The 17,757-nt window shown below is 37.7% G+C and overlaps 2 protein-coding genes across 7 annotated transcripts in view; both read right to left on the bottom strand.

The window, feature by feature from the left end:
- LOC110843450 (protein turtle) overlaps positions 1-12,155 on the bottom strand; it is an 81,017-nt gene extending 68,862 nt beyond the window's left edge. For 5 of the 6 annotated variants that reach the window (XM_035847366.1, XM_035847369.1, XM_035847370.1 and 2 more), the window contains exon 1: positions 9,708-12,152. The gene's annotated coding sequence lies outside the window, so the exon portion shown is untranslated. Of the gene's footprint in view, positions 1-9,707 lie in introns of all 6 variants that reach the window. The other variant, XR_004833899.1, reaches the window with a different exon arrangement.
- Positions 12,156-14,445: 2,290 nt separating this feature from the next.
- LOC110843984 lies at positions 14,446-16,900 on the bottom strand. Its single transcript, XM_022090062.2, has 13 exons — positions 16,718-16,900; positions 16,587-16,645; positions 16,452-16,526; positions 16,286-16,393; positions 16,180-16,224; positions 16,045-16,089; positions 15,924-15,968; positions 15,802-15,846; positions 15,684-15,728; positions 15,571-15,621; positions 15,413-15,508; positions 14,904-15,348; positions 14,446-14,828 (listed from the first exon to the last, which is right to left on the bottom strand). Exons 1-13 carry the CDS (start codon positions 16,781-16,783, stop codon positions 14,577-14,579), a joined length of 1,377 nt encoding a protein of 458 aa, XP_021945754.1. The 5' UTR covers positions 16,784-16,900; the 3' UTR covers positions 14,446-14,576.
- Between the last annotated feature and the right edge of the window lie 857 nt (positions 16,901-17,757).

Here is a 17,757-nt window from a genome sequence, read left to right as displayed (position 1 = left end):
TATTTGCTTGCTATTCATCTCATTCCATTATTCCATGAAAGGAAAGAAGAAAGAGACAGACCAACGTCCGTTGTCCGCTTTCAAGAAGAAGAGAGATGAATTACCCTCTGTCTCACGAGAACGGAGGTAAGTGATACCCTTCTTGGCTAAAAAGCACTTCAATTTAAGCCATACAAGGCTCGATCCTATAACAATCGAACTATGTACAGTCTCAGTTTCAATTCATTGCAAAAACTACTTCATACAAATTTTGATTTTTCAGTTCACATCACATTGCGTTAACGTTGATGCTTTAGCGCATACTTTTGAAGACCTACATATGCATGAGATATAAAGTGCGCACATAAGTATGTACGTATTCATGTATCTACTTGGCTATTACTCTCGAGAATGCGTGCAGGATCAAGTGAAGTGATTGAAGCATTTGCACAATACGGAATTCTGCTCATGGTTGGTGCCTATTTTAACTTTCACTCCCCCTGCATCACGTTTTTGGTGTCTGATGATGATGGGTTTTTCCAAGATGAAATGATGAAGATGAAAGAGCTTGTTCCTTCCTCATGGGTTTAAGGAAAGGGAAGTGAAGAAGCTCCACCACCGCCGTCACTGAGCAGTTTTCACTTGGAGAAATGGATTACCTCGTCAATCCGCTTTTTGGCCGTCGTCTCTCTACCACCACGACCACCACCACCTCCTTCGAATACTGGATAATAACTTTGCATGCTTTGCTTTTGCCACTTTTCAGCTCATTCTTCAATCTCCAAACACTTTCTCCCAAATCGTCGTCCTCCTCCTTCCTCTCTTCTGCCTGTCACTTTGTTTGCTTGTTTTTCTGCTACCACTCTCCTCTAGAGGAGGATGCTGCTAGGTTGTTCCCATTAGCAAAATGTGCAGGCTTAAAGCAAAAAGTGACGAGGTAACAAATTATGCCGGATTAAGCAATTAAGTGAAACAAATTATGTATGCAAATCGGCATGGATGCAAAGGCATCACCAATGAATGCTCCATAAATAATTTCCGCATATTCTAAAATTTTAACATGACCGTGAGAAATGAGTCGACAAGTGGGTGGCAAAGGGAAGTGGAATCACATATTTATTTATTTGGCGTCCTTGTGATGCAATGCGTGTAAAAAAGTGCTTTCTCCAAATGCACGCATACTCAATAACACTCCAGTCATAAAACTCCCAATATTTGTAAAATATTAATATTTGAGCTGAGCTGTCATGTTGTAAAGAGCGCAGGCTGAATAAAAGACCTTGGGGAGTGGATTAATGGCGAAGAAATTGATGTTTTTAAAGAATTCGGCTACAACAAAAATCCACTCATTCATTCATGGAAAAATTGATGTCATATTCATTCTTGGTTTCTTTTGTAAACTCAATAGCTTGTCTCACTCTACGCCTCTCGGGGTAGGAGGCGAATATTTGGCAACATATACATATTTTCGCCATACCACATAACACTGTTTGGGGCTTTTCATATGCATGAATGGGATTTTCTAACTAATTTAGAATTTGTGTCAGACTATAAACAACTAATGCATAATATTGGGTATTTATTGTCATGCATGATTCATATTTGCTCGATAGGTGACGACGATGCAATTCTATACGATACATATATGCACATTTACCTATACCCAAACTCTAAGGTATAAAATTATTCCCTATACTCATTCGATCCACAACATAGGCATCAAAATTTTGTTGATAATTTCGTGTGTTCTCTTAATCGTAAGATGCATGCTAAGTATCAAAGTGTCATTTTGTATAACCTGTTAAATCTTGACTTTCTTCAAATGAACAGCAATTCCTTCACGCGACGGAAAGAAAGAAATTGTATGTTCTCTTATGCGTTGAGTGACATATTTATAGTTTACGACAGATAAATTGGTCGACTTTGTTTCGAAGTTCGAAAGCTTTTTCCAATAGTTAGGATGGAACTAACATCTCCGTCGCTCGGTCGTGCGTAAAGTTTGAGCATGCTACCGTTCGAACGTTCCGTCTTATCTGTCCTGAACTACACGTGTCTCATTTGTGCGTTAAGATGAGACTTTCTCTTGAATTGTGTTCCTCATAAACCGAGAAAAAAAATGTACTGTTACGGGCACCACTATCCAAACTCTTGTTTGATGATGCCCACTGATTTCATGCTTCTCCCATCCATGCCGATTTTCTTAGGATACTTGTTTGGAAGCAGGATACCGAATATTCCCAAGAAAGGCGGGTGCATCCATAATTTATGGTTGAGATATATTTACAACTCAGGAAGTACTGTTTGACCATCCCAATTATTAAACAGAATCACATAATAACAACTCTTTGTTCTGTATGAAGTCATTTTGCCCGACGGAGATAAATAGTGCAGTGTATATGAAACCAGTCTTTTAAATATAGATCAGGACTGCATGATACTTGCGGTTAGAGTTCCGCCCTGCTCACCATACACAAATAAGAGCAGAATGTCAAAAGAAACCCTAGCTGATGAAATTCTGTGATGTCAGCCAGGCCGGGTTTGATTGTAAAAGTAGCTGGAGAAAGTGTAGTGAAGTTGGTCTTGAAGAAAGTGAGAGCTGTGATGTTGCTTCTTGTTCTTGTTCTGGTGCTGGTAGAGGCAGAGCAGCAGTAGTAACACAGTGGCAGAGCCAGAGGTCTTTGGGGGGAAGTCTCTCGCACATTCTCAAGAAAATATCGATCTTGGAGCTCGCCTACTTTCTCTCAGTCATGCTGGTAATATGTCGAATTGCGGAGTTCCTTGCTCCCCTGCCTGCCATGCATGCTCGTACCCATCCATTGCAATATTTTCTTTGTTACTTAGCACATTCACAGGCTACAGTCCACACTATTTCCTACACAACTTTCCACTAATGGCAACATTGGCATCGGAACGTAGGCAGTGTTATTACGAAAGTCCACCGCACTGGCTGGAAGAACCACCGGTTTTTGTAAAAATGCAATCCACAGTTTAGTTAAGTTATGTATGAAATGAATAAAAAATTTACTACGTACATAGTTCCAAATTTTTGTTTGCGTGTAATTTTGTCTAAAATTCACATTAATGTCAAAGTTGTGTTATAAGGGTATAATTACCTAGTAGTAATTCATGCTAGGACAATTAAAAATCGTAAAATAATATACAAAACCACAAAAATATATGAGCGAGTGCGTACAACATTTATGTCTGAACAGTTGCTGAGAGTTGCATAACCATTTTGTTGGGAAATCTACGCAAGAGATTTTTCTAGACATTACGTAAATATGCATTTTATGCTAGTCTACATAAACTAAGGATAAGTAAATATTTATTGCATAACAGATATTTGAGTTTAGCTACTTTGTGGATGGATTGTTTGATATTTTCCTTCAAATATTCATCTTTGCTGCTGTAACCGAACCGCGCCTCTTTCATAGGATGAAAGAACCAAGAACATGATGTAACATGACCAAGGATGTTTTGAATTATAATGGTCGCTGATTTTCTCCTGAGCACTCCACAAAAAATAGTCTGTATAAGTAAAAATGAATCATTTGTCTACGCACTTTTCTCCACCCTCCAACAATTTGATATGTATGGCAGTATGGCACCTTAAAACTCTGATTGTTGCATTCCGTCAGTAACCGGTATAGTTGGTTGTAATGCAAATGTTTAAATTATGTTGCCAGCTCATCGTCTAGATTTAATCGTGGGATGGTGTAGGCGTGCCAAGCCCACGTGAAACTAATAAACCCTCTGAACTAGATACTAGATCGTAATGATCGAAAGGTAAATAACAACCAACATGACACGATGACACAAAACAGGTCGCACAAAATCTGATATTGTACGTTTTAAAAAATTAAGCCACGCCAAACTTTCCTTAAGTTTTGAATTCGTTTATGCAGATGTGATTACACAAGCATTATAAATATCATATAAATATCAAAAAAATGCAGCTACATCCATGTCCAGATTAGGCTAAAAAACCTTATTGGCCAGAAGTAAGAATGGCAACACAACTTTTTAAAAACATAGGAACTTTCAGTGACCTAAATACCAACGTTGCTGGACCTTTCGCACAGACATTTTCCCCACACTTAACAAAAGCGCATGTATGTACGAAAGTATTGACTGGACAGTTGAAGATGGATGAATGTGGGAACGAATGAAAACACATTCCTTTGCTCACTCAGTGACACATAAGGTCATTTCCTGAATCCAGATCCGAATTGTTCTAACTCGCCTCCTAGGCTCCACCACTGCGGGCGACCAGTTGTACTATCCTGCAAACTTGTAAATAGTATACGGGTATTCCCGGCCCAGTAAGATAACAAATTCGCTACGAGAACATAGCAGCAACCCTCGTCTGTGCTGCCAGGGAAGTTTCGCAGAGAGCTCATGCAGTCTTCTTTCTGTTCTGTTATATCATTTTGTACTTTATTTTACTTTGTTTTTGATTTGTTCCTTTAAGCTGCACCTTTTTTGCTTCTTTAGCTGGTTAAAACAGAGTGCTCCGTTGACAAGTTTTATATGTGGAACTAATAAAATACAGAAAGCTACAATATTTATACAACATTACGCAGCAAGAGATCCCAATGTATTTCAGAATAATATGATAGAATTCTGATGGTTTAGAACAATTTCCATCCCATGTAAGCTCAAATACTTGGTTATTTACTCTTTTCTACTCACAATACTTGTGGTACTCTGCAAAAGATATAGAAAATCTAACCAGTCCACCGTTTGTGACTTTATTGGTTGAGTGGGATCGGAAGAACCTCCACAATCTAAGCAATGAACTGGACCAGTTATTTTCTTGGTAAAAAGAACAACCAACGCATAATAGGTATCGGAGGAATTACATTTTAAACTGCGACAGACGACGAGACACAGAGCTTCGATGTCAGTCGTGAATGACCGTCAAGCGGAATAAGTCCGCCGAACCAAAAATCTTTCCAGATCAAGTGAACGTAGAGCACGAAGCGTAGAAAATAAATGGAAAAATAACCTGCAGTTCTCTCTTGTTAAAGATTCACGAAGTTGTCCTACCTATCGATACGTAAGAGAAAGAGCTGGTTTTGCTCTGGTTAGTGGTTCTGGTCTACGAGTACTTTGCTTTGCCGAAAAAGGTTAATCTGACAGGGGACCAAAAACCAAAGCAGCTAAAGTCAATAAATAAAATCCTCGTGTTTTCTCTGCAACCGACCTTGCCGTATTTTGTAATAGTCGTGTACAAAATTTGCTATTCGTTGTATGGTTACAATCAAGCGCTGACAGACTAAATAATTTTCAAGAAATTTTAATTTTTAACACTATGCTTTTGCTATTGCATATCAAATATCTAGATTAACAGAGCATTTCGTTCTGTACTACGTTGGCACAAATACATAACACACATAAAATAGGGTCTATGTTCATATCAAATTATACGCTAAACTAAGCGTTATGTAATATCTGTAATTTATTAGCTATGATTTCCTCGAAACCACAAACCGACATAAAGTAATGTGGTTCAAAAATATGAAAGCGTTGACGGCTGAAGAAAGTCCGATGGGAAAGGGCCATCCAGACGAAGCATTCGGATGGACACCTATAAATAAATGCGGAGCTACATATTTATTCGTTTCTTTCTTTACAAAATAAGCTGGATTAAATAGCTTTTGATTTTCTTTAGCGACGGACATATGCAAGTATTTTGACGACGATTGTGTTGATACACTTCGAAGGGTCAGTATAAAATGAATTCAAGAAAAATTATTGAACATAAGCCATATCATTTTTAAAATATTTCAAAATTAACATCTGAATTACACTAAAGTTCCTCACAATCTGATTTATGTACATCATCTTTTAAAATATACATAAAATCTGAGACGCATAAATAATGTGATCTTTGTAAGATTGTAAATTTTAATTATTTTTCTGTCTTTGTTAGAATTAGTATTTACACCACAGGCACAGGTACCGAATGTAGAGACCTCAAAATGCAAAAAGCAAAAGTTCACCATAGGGTATGAAAATTACAAAAAGTTATTTATCAACATTTGGATGCAATGCAATCGAATATTTGATTGCAAATGAAAAACCAGTATCCGGCAACTACAGTAAAAACAGGTCCAGCTCGGTTTATTTCGTTGTTGCAGAGCATCTGCAAAAACAGCAGGAATGGGAAGAAGCATTTTAACTACGGCAGAAAAAAAGTTAATCCTAAGTTGCAGGGCATTTCAACTCACTCTTCATTTCAACAAGGCAAAGCAATAAATGATAAAAAATAGACTGGATTTCAAACCGGTGCTGGTTGAGAGAGTCAGCAAAGCGCAATAAACTTTTATCAGTAGACTAGTAAAATCATGAAATAAAAATTAGCTGCAAAATCATGCAAGAAAAGCCTGCAGTGGATGTGAAAGATTCGTCGGATTTGAAGATTTGAAATTCAAATTTATGGATTTTTTTTCTTCGTCCATAATAACTACAAGACTGCTTTGCTATGAGCTATAACATTTTTTAACTATGGTGGGCGTGGTTTGAAAAGAACATTTGCAGCACGTTTTGTCATACATGAGGAGGAACGAAACGACAACATGAATTTAAATCAGATCATAATATTAAAGCACAATAATCTTAATTTAAATCACTGGGCATATGCAGCAATAAAAAATTTGATTGCGCGTCTTAATTCGTTCTCGATCACATTTCGAATCTTTTCAACTACAAAGAGTTCAACGTATACATAATCTAAAGCTGTTTTTGTGTGTGAGTGCAGATACGTAGAATACGACACAAATCCAACTTTGTGTTCAAATGGAATGTCATGTTACGACAATGATTTTAAATTTCTTGGAATTGTCATCCATCATTTACCTCCATTCAGAATGAGAATCTCAAGCGGTATGCGAATCAAATGACAAGCTCACGTAATAAAGATGGACGTGTGGAATCCGAGTATATACTTTATACGTACAATACATATATAAATATTTTTGTTAAAGTCTACTTTAAACGTGGCCTCTTATTTAGCCGACTAGTGAGCTAGTTAATGTATAACCACAAAAATTGGTACCTATTTTCTTGTAATACTAATTAAGAGCAAATTCATTATAAGGATTTTTTCTAATTATTATTTTCGTGTCATGTTTTTTAACTGGTTTACTGCATTCATCGTCTTTGGAGAAATTTATATATATCAAAGAACAACCTACACATATGTATCGCTATATGTCGGACTTGTTAATAACATCAGAATTTCCACCAGCAGCAGCAGGTTTGTTTTAGAATAGATCTTGCAAGGCTTGACTTAAAGCACTCTGCACAAGTCTACCAATTTGTGAGTATAATTATTGCCAATCACGCTGAAGAAAGAAAGCCAGAACAAGACAGTTAATCTTCTTCCTCAATACACTTCACTTATCATCCGTCTGGCTCGAAGGAGCAACTTATGTCTATGTGTCCAATAAATAATAATTGCATCTTTGTAGCACCGTCCGTGCAAATGGTGAATAGTTTAATGTTGAATTGCGTACTTTACCGTTCACCTGCAGAGAGTAGAACTAGCTAGCCATATCGTACATGCGCAAAAAAATGCAGGTCATTGTCATCTTCATTCAATCCTTAAGAATGCATGCCATGAGTATATGGATGAATGTATGTACTTTATCAGACTACTACTTTGGACAGCCAGGCCAGCGGCGGTAGCACATTTAAGGCTAATATTGTCGAGTATTTGGATACTGGCTTGGCATGTTCATTTGTCTGATTCTGATCTGAGAATTATTAAGGCTTAATGCTACACTAGCTGTGATATGTCCCGTTTTTTGAGTTCACACAGCGATATTGCACATACACGTAGCATCCTTGTATACATGTAACTATTACGCGTGTCCTCTTGTTAATGATATCCCCAAATTGAATATTTACCAATCTCACAATGGTGGATTAAACAATATATAGCGGATGCAAACTTATGATTAAATGCTTAGCAAAATATGTATAAAATTCCAATGTCAAACGAGTCATAAACATAAACGATATTACACATCTTAAAATCCATAAATATCAGGGGTGGGCAAGATACTTTGGTCGTAAGATACAAGATACAAGATAAGATACTCTCTAAGACAAGATATAAGATACAAGATAAAAGATACATCTTGTTTAAGTACACAAGATACAAGATACAAGATACTTTTCTAAAAATTGAGTAGTCAAGATACAAGATACAAGATATGTATCTTAAGATACTTTTATACTAGATAAGATACTTTCTTTTTTAGCTTGGTATTCATGCCCAATTAGTCATGTTTAATCATTTAACCGAAAAAATCTAGTGAGTACAAAATTTAAAATCATTCTAGAATCATTTTACAAATTTTGTTGCCAGTGCTTATACATCGAAAAAGGTCTAAATTTCGAAAAACTAGAACTCTACCTAACATACGTATATTCTTAAGAAGCTGGTATTATTTTTACAATATTCCCTGCTTATTCAAACTAAACCCTATAAGATCTATACATTCGTTCAGCGTAGATGTAATGTGCAACGTATGTATCAGTATGTATGTACGAGTACACATGTACATATATATATATATATGTGCATATATGTACAAGTTTGTTACGAATTGGCAAAACATAAACTAAAAATTCACCAAATTCTGGTTACGACAAATTCATGGTCAAATTGACTGACTTTAGTAAGAAATTGACGTAATTTGACGGAATTTTGAGAAAAAGTATCTTGTATCTTGTCAAAAGTATCTTAAGATACTTTTCTGCCATGCATATCTAGATAAGATACTTACACAAGATACTTTCAACTTTCTAAAAGATAGAAGATAGAAGATACAAGATACAAGATACTTCTCTGTTCAGGCGACGAAGATACAAGATAAAGATACTATCTTGTATCTTGTATCTTTTATCTTGTATCTTGACCAAGTATCTTGCCCACCCCTGATAAATATGCACATTTACATGCGGACTAGTAATAATTCTACGTTATCCCAAATGGAATGCAGAATGTCAATTATCTAAAGACCCAGACACATTGGCAACGATATGGTCCACTTACACATGCATTCTTTCTTAATGGACCAAGTTATTGACATTGGTCTTAATTTTAAATTCAGGTTTGTTTAAATAACTCTACAAAGAATTTTGCACCAATAAAGACAACGTTTGGATTGTAACAAGTATAATTTAACAGTTCCATCCAGCAACAGAAAAAAAATTATCCATGTCATTTTAGTGGAGCAGCAAAAATGTAATTCATCCCGTCAAGATTAAAATATACCTAAATTTCAGGTTTTTAAGCGCACAGGAAGGTTTAATACCTAATTGAAATGGGATATTTTACGAGTATGTAATTTTTACACGAAACCCCGTTTTTAACTTCCTGGAATCAAGTATTCCTCTAACGGTTGTTAACAGCCAGCGAGTTTTACCCAAATGACATTTTATTTACAGATAAAACTTGCACTAAAACTGTATGTATGCATAAACTGAGGGATGCACGTTACAGCCATAGTTGAAGTAAATGCATGTGTCTCATCTCAACATGAGTGTAATGTATCGCCCAAGTCGGCAAATCCATTAGCCACTTAAACTAGTTTTAAGTTCCGATACGGAGTGAGAGATTTATTGTGTCGAGTTCAAGTTCAGAATTTAATCTTCTAAATATGCGGTTGGACGAGGCAACAAACAATCACTGCGAAATGAAATGGAATACCTACCAGTCTGCAAAGTTTATCCTCCCACTTCACTCCTCGTGTCGTGAATAAGAATGAAGCTGCAAAATGCACGCAAGTTATGAATTACAACACTTCACTCTCTCTCTTACACACACAAGACGCACTGGCAACAATTATTGATTCCAACACTGTAAACAGACAGGAGGATAGTAGAGCTCAAAAAATCAAAACGTCTCCATGCATAAGTGATGCATATAATAATGTGTAGCGATTATAATGGCTGAGATCCTAAATTCTTAAATCGGTTCAATCCTTTACTATGTCTTCGTATTTAATGTCAGTGTCGTGTAATTGTTCTCCTGGTTGGCTGGCGATGCAATAATTTACTGAAACAGGAACTTGTAGTTAGATATACATAGTAGATCCAGTTTTGCTTTCGTTTCTCACAGGTTCTTGATGATACGGTAATTGGCTGTGGGAGAAGTATTTCCTTTAGTTAGAAAACATGCGAGTTCCCAGTAATACAGTTGTGTGTAGTAGTACTGTTACATTTATTAGGTAAATGTGAGTACATAAGTGTAGCAACTGATCAATGGTTTAATGACATTAGGAGATTCAATTTCAATCTCGTTAATTTCTCATGTTATTTAGTGCGGAATTGCGGAGATATACATCACACACCACGTTAGTTACTCTATCATGCAATTACTGTGTTCCTAATTATATTTTAGGAGCAGTACATATAATCTCAATCAACTGTGGTTTAAAGGCGACCCTATAATTCCTGTAGCGTGATGGCATTTTCCGGTGATACACATGTCTGTGTGGTTGTGTCCATTTGTTCTTAATTTCATCCCATTCCCACGTATTGTGAAGAAGACACAAAGCAAATGTATTCCGGACTTGTCAGCGTTGTCACTAATTTAGCCCAATTTCCACAAAGAGCGAGTCCTGGTTTTTGTCTTTCTTTGCCAAGATTCTTTGTTCGGTGTGACACTGCCCAATCGAGTCCAATTCTTTTCACTTGCCACTCACTCGGACGGGTTTATGCAGCAATTTGCAACCCACACGGCCAGAGATTCTTTTGCGGTTTCTTTGTCCTCTCGTTTTTGTCCACCATTGGCTAACTGCTCAAAGTAATTGATAACTGTATCATGGTGCGAAATCTAATGTCCACTTTCACTCAATCACTTATTTGTCATTGTTCCACAATTGACGCGACACACCAACCACTGTATTATTATGCCATATACAACGCGTATATGTATGCCCGTCACCTGGCTAAAAAACGAGTCGACTTAACAAAATTTCATTCACCAGAGAAAAGTGAATGCTAAATTTTCAGCTTCATTCACACACTAGTTTCTCACAGCAGAGTATTTAGTTATCCACCTCGGAACGTGAGTAGATTGGATGGATTGAGAAAGTTGAGACCTCGATTTATTAGAACCTCTCGTGCACTATGACCAAGGATGAATCCGAGTTTCATCCAGATGCTGGGTTTTACATCACTTTCCCAGCATTTTGTCCAACTTCCACACTGCAAAGTTGCCGTGCGGGACTGCACAAGGAACTCGACTATCGAACTGTATGTGTGTCAGCAGGGTGAAGATTGGCTCCTTCTGTGGGAATGAAATATTAAAATTCACCGAAATGCGGGCACGAGGAGGAAGAGGAGGAAGTAGGAAGCAACTTTGACAAGTTGTGCTGCGAGAGATCCATAAGGGTGGCTTGGAACCAGGGAACTGAGCCTTTCATGATACAACACTCGGGTTTTAGCAAAACTGTTTCACGGCTCCAGCCAGTACGTTGTTCACTATTCGGTCGGATGGAGGGTTTTGGTGGCAGTACCACCACGAGCACAAACCATTCAGTATTCAGGTGGTATTATTCTGGTCGTCTTCTTCCCATGTCTTCTTCGTGCGAACCAACTCAAAGTCGTCCAGGCACCAAGCAACCCAAACGGTTTCCTATAAAGTAGGTTCTTGCTGTGTAGTAAAGCAGTCTCGCGTTTAACGACCCTTTCCTTCTTTTACTCATGGAGAGACCTTCCCCTCCAAAAATCCGAACCCAATTGTAATTTCCCTCCCGATATTTATATTTCCGGGTTTATTGTTCTGCCGGAAATTCCCTTTTTAATTTTTAATATGGCACAGCAGAACAATTGTAAAAGGTTCCGTAAGGAAAGTGGATGAAAAGGAGCACGAATGCTTCCCCAATTTTCATAAACTTTTTAATAATGATTGTTGTTTCCTTATTTTATCGGGACAATATTATATTCCGCTCAAATCCATGAGAGCTGCTGAACAAATTTGATGTTTGAAATATTCAGGATTTTAATATGGGTCCAGGAAATTCTTCCCAACTCAACAATAACGTGACCGCGACCAACGCTGCTGTCGAAAGGCAAGCCAGAGGCAACTCTCTCGCTCTCTCTCTCTCTTGCACCACACAGCACTGCTCCAAGAACTCTGCCAGACTGACTGAACCTGCAACATCAACACCAACATCCTCATCCCACAGGCAAATCTCTATCCTAGCCAAACCTCCATAATGTTGTTATTATTGCATTACATTAAACCTTTGCATCATCAGAACAAGTAGGAGGAAGGATGGACAGTTGCAATGAAATGATGTATGCATGCAACTTTACGACGAGGTTCGTTATAGTTTAGTGTTACTTTTTGATAGTAAAAAGAGAGGAACTAGTCTACGAATCTACAATCTGGGATTAGGATTAGCAGCTAGATAAATATCATAGTGTGCAGGATGATACATCCAACTTTTTATATAGGACAGCCTTATTCCTGCTCGGATTAGAGTTCAACAGCAACTATTCGATACAGAGAGGAGAAGATGCAGGCATGGGAATCAGGAGGAGGAATCCACAACAATGCAAGAGTTCTGTCTGTCTGCGGGAGAAGAGATTGAGAATAACAATGCCACATAGCTAAATGATGTCTAGAGAGAGCTGAAACACACAGAGCATCCCTAATGCACAGGTAAGAAGAGCAGATGAGACGACGAAAACGATGTGCACAAAACACGGGTTGATACCTCACTTGCTTGCTATGCAGCAACCCTTTGCTTCACTAAAGACCAGATATGTACATGTGTATATTCGAGTCGAAAGCTAATCCAAACTCGGCAAAGTTACAAAGCACTGAAGGGAAATAAGGGAAAGAGTCAACTAACAAAATGCCACTACTGCATTGCTTTACTTTGGCTGTATTAAAACTTTATTCCTTCCTCTCTTTCTGTGACGAGATCTCCGTGTGTAGTTATGCGGAGAATTATAATACAGCCAAGAGTTTAAAGAGATTCTCTGGTATATTCATTTTTTATTATTATTAACAAGTCTGATGCATGAAATTGCTTGGGTATACGCAAGGATAGTCAACATTGTATGTACGTAGGTGTGTGCATATGATCCACTGTTGCTTGAATTTGAATGCTATGCAAATATCTATTAAACAGTCATGCAGCTATCTCATTGATGAATAAAATGAGCACAGCACAGAATAGTGCATTCATGTTCCCAACCTCAATTTTTTGTTGATTTTTGTACTTACCACAGAGAGGGTGACGATCATGGGATGCAGTTGAAGTGCATTTTACCTAGCTTTTTTACCTCAGCTAAGCGTTGCACGATGCATCTTGTTAAATCGATGCTGCATGCATCCATAAGGTTTAATAATGAAAATTGCTTTGCAATTGATTTTTGTCACAACAGGTATGCAGCGAATAGGTGGCAATAATTGTGACATAAAATTGTACATTGAATATAAATAAGCATAAACCTATAGTTAGTTATTAAGTACGGACTTTGGAAAGAAAGTGGACAATTTTTTGGAATGTGCATCATATGTATTAGCGCAACCAATATGTATAAATATGCAGTAATTTCCTCTGTATATATCGCTAGAATTTTCAGTGAGCATGTAAAGAGACCGACGTAATAATTTAATTTTGTGAATGAGCATCTGAATTAAGTACTTAGAAATATGCGCGTAATAATACGAATTAGAGTTGAATTGGCATCTCAAGTTCAAGAACTCTCCCATTTTTCAGCCTATTGTATTGATACCGCATTGTTTAGAGTTGTTTGAATGGAATCAAGTTTTCTTTCAAGTCACTCGAATTTCTCCGAGTTGAGCAGACTTGTGGGTGGCTAAAGTTGTGACTGCCGGGGTAGGTAGATTATTGGTGGGAGTGCAGATGGATGGGCACAAGGAGAAGAAGAAGAACGGGAGGAATGCCTGCTTTCCGTGTGCATGGCAGGAGGGTGGAAGAGAAAGCAGCGGTTGAGTGGTGGTAGGCAGTGGTAGTGCCGGGCATTATCCTCGTTTGCGGGCGGCCTGAGCTACCCCATGGCAGTAAACCCGTTCATTCGGTCCTACTTCCATTCGGGTCTAGGAGAAAGGACTTTCGGAAGGGTCGGGTGTTTGCTCATGAAATTCGGAATTATAATAAAACGCAGACTCCGGAGCTTTCAACATTTTATGCTTCAACTGGAAAAACTATTCTGCTGCTGCTGCTTCTCCGTTCGTCAGCCAACGCACTCAGAGAAAAGAACTCCTAGCTGAATCCACATCATGCTCACAAAACTATAGCACACGTTGTGACTGGTGAAATGACTGCAGCAGCTATGCGGCTGCAACAGCCCAAGGTTCGAGATCCACTTTTACAGGTTTTCATTCATGAATTTACTTAAATGACCTTATCATATGCTTATCCTGCAGGATGTATGAACAAAATAATAAAACGTATCAGAAATAAGTAAAATATTTAGTTTCGCGATGATTCTTCTTTAATCATCCTATCTCAACAATAATAATTAATTCATATAAAAACGGGTATCAAATTCATTCATATCACAGGTCACTCATTAAATAAATTCACACAAGTAAACTACTGGCCTTCAGGCAACACAATTTCTCTCAACAATACAAAATTCCGTTCTAATTCCACAAAACCCCCTGATTTGACGAACCCAGCAGCAAATCCGTTACTAAACAAATTAACATTGGCTGCAGCCAAACTTTCCCCTTCTTTCTTATCGGTGGTGGTGACTGGTTCTCGTCTCTTGTTGATCATAATTTGGGGCATCTCCGTGTATTCGGCAAGGTGACGGAGGACGACATTCTTGGCCAAACCGAAATGCTATTTACAATAAACACATACAAATTATTCGCACGTCGGACTCTGCAGTGTGAAATGAAGTAAAGCATGACTCACAATCAAGTACCCTTCCACCCTCCTCATCAGGGCGTCCGACTCGGCCACCATTTCCCTCAACTTGTCACCGGTAGCGGTCCACAAATCGCCAACGTTGCAGGAAATGAAGCCGTTCTCGAATGCGCGGTACCCTTTGACCAACCTCTTGTTCACGGATGAACTGCAGTTCCGAGGATGATAAGGGTTGGACAACTTTTTCTTGCCGTTTTTGGCGTAGAGGCCAACATAATAAAGAAGGAGGAGGTCAGTATTTTTATTCAAGAGTTCCTTCTTCACCCTTTCCTCCACTGCCTGCAGGCTCATCGTCTCCATTCCTGGCCAATTAAACAATGAGATGAGATAGATGAGAAAGTTTTTGTTCTGGAGGAAGGACTCCTTGACGCACTGGGGATATTTGTATATAAGGGAGTTGAGTGAAAGAGTTGCCAAATAACGTTCAAAGTTTCTGCAGAAATATAAATTTAGTTAGTTATGGTCATTCTAAAAAAATAATTTGTATAATAACTCACATTCCTTGACGGCTGAATTTGGAATGTGGGTGGAGTTTGAGCCAGTCCGTCATTCCGTTCTTATTTAATCTGCAGATTCGTCGTGCTCTGTTAGAACTGTAATTACAAATATTGACTTATGGACTGTTTGTTATTATCATTATGGAGTATTAACTCACTGGTATACAGGTTTATTGTCCAGAAGAGCTCTCATTGACTTAAGTCGGTTTCTACAGAAAAAAGAAAACATGACGGCTAACATCTTGAGTGATTATGAAAATATTTAAATTACTTGTTCGATTGATACCAATTCTTTTGTTTCATCTTGATCCTATCTCTGTATAAACAAACCACAATTATTTAAGATTACCAATTTATAAAATAATGTCGTACAGGACTATGCTTCTTACTGATTGTTCTGTTTCCAGCTCTTGATCTGTATGGAATGTCTTTCCCTGTAATAACAAAGCCACAAATATGTATTTAATTTAGCAAAGTATAACATTTTTTCCTGCAGGACTACTCTACTTACTTATTTTTTTGTCTCCATCGTTTACGATTCTGCTGATCTCTTCCCCTGAACAAAATAAATACTTGTAGTTGTACATTCCACATATTACATTAAGAACGAGTAATGTCCTATAGGTTCTTACCTATTATTTTGTTGCCAGTTTTTCGAACCCATTCTGTGTTTCTCCCTGTGTCATAAAAATCTCAAATAGTATATTAAAAGCTAAGATGTCTGATGTATTGTAGACGATAATTTCCTGCAGGACTACGTTTCTTACTTATTATTCTTCTTCCATGTCCTTGCAACGTTTAGTTGATTGATCCTGTTAACAAACACCGAACACATATATCTGCGAATATTAAAATTTATCACAAAATACATACCTCCTTTGTTCAGCGGACATCTTTTCCCGTTTTGGGGTTGGCACGAAGGGGATGGCGACTTTCTTTTTGTTGTGGCGACTCTTTTGTGTACGAATCCTTGCTGCCTCCCTATCATCAAAAAATATAAATTCTGCAGAATTAAACTATCAAGAATAACCCACCGTACCTTTTTTGCTCAGCCGCGGTCATTGCAAGGGGAGGTCTAACCACTACTGGCTGCACAACTGCTACAGCAGGCGACCTGTTTCGAAATTGTAAAATTAGTGGATGACATGTTAATTATTAAGTAATGTTTATCCACCTTTTAACCCCCACGGTAAACAACAAATTCTCCTGATTCGGATTTATCGTGGCTACAGTCTGTATTTAATTAAAAAGGTGATGATTAAATAAATAAATAAATCATTTTGGCACACAGATCTTATTACTCACATCTTTTGATGAATTCTCGCCCTTATTCTTCTTTTTGTTGTTAAACATGGAGAATAAATTGTTCATTTTGAATTAATTTAAATCAGAATCTAATTATTTTATAAAATTCTGCAGAATGAGAAACAACAGTTTGTTGAGAGGATCCACAACACAAAGAGAGAACATAATCCACCCGCCCTGTCAAGTCTCAAAAAGAGTGTAAACCTGTCAGGGAATATTTTTTTTTCCCACTGCAGTCGAGTTGGATAAGAAGTTTTACAGGTTGCAACAAAAACTTGGTCCCTTCTTTCATTTGCCTTTCACTTATTCATACATATTTTACCTGGCTAGACCTTAGCGTTCCATACAGTAGACTGGTCGGAGTCATAATGCAGAAATTCGACTTGTTTCGACTAAATAGAGGCGTCGCATGAGCTAAGAAATCACAACATTTCTTTTCAACCGTCGTTGTGTTGTGGTATTAAAATAATTAATATGCTTGATTGGGTTTTACATAATTACAGTCATTTACAGGTTTATTTATAAATAATTTAAATTAATCGACAGCTTCATATAAGCACATCGGTGTATTTGTATATGAAAACAAGGTCTGAGGGGAAAATTGAACATCAAAAAGCGCAACTGCATACATAGTTACATTGGTTCGTATACATATACATAAGTATGGATACAGTTCCTACATGATATTTCCGGGAACTTTATGTGTACTACTTACATACGCCTTCCTTCTAATGAATAAATAGCAGCTGCCGTTTTATAGATCGAAATGAAGACTTGCGTCACAAAATTCCAACTTTTTGTGAATCCGGTGTCGTGGCTATTACCTGTTGTTACCTTTCTCTCTGGAATTGCTATGGTACACAGAGCACTCCAGAAGTTCTCTACTGGTAATTATGTGACCACATGGAACAATCATTACACAAGGAATTACCATTAACATAGCGTTTCATTAATAACCGTCACGCAATCTATATGCGCTAAAATTCACCCATTGGATATCATCATTAGATTGCAAAGTGCAGAGCAAACTCTTGTATTCC

Source organism: Folsomia candida, unplaced genomic scaffold, assembly GCF_002217175.1.
Source record: "Folsomia candida strain VU population unplaced genomic scaffold, ASM221717v1 Fcan01_Sc002, whole genome shotgun sequence".
Lineage (NCBI taxonomy): Eukaryota > Metazoa > Arthropoda > Collembola > Entomobryomorpha > Isotomidae > Folsomia > Folsomia candida.
This window is presented reverse-complemented; position numbering and strand designations above follow the sequence as displayed.

Coding starts and splice junctions, on each gene's coding strand:
- LOC110843984 (XM_022090062.2), bottom strand. CDS start 16,783: ATGAACAATTTATTCTCCATGTTTAACAACAAAAAGAAGAATAAGGGC. Junction 16,090..16,179: donor ACATGGAAGAAGAATAATAA/GTAAGAAACGTA, acceptor TTTATGACACAG/GGAGAAACACAGAATGGGTT. Junction 15,969..16,044: donor AACTGGCAACAAAATAATAG/GTAAGAACCTAT, acceptor TATTTTGTTCAG/GGGAAGAGATCAGCAGAATC.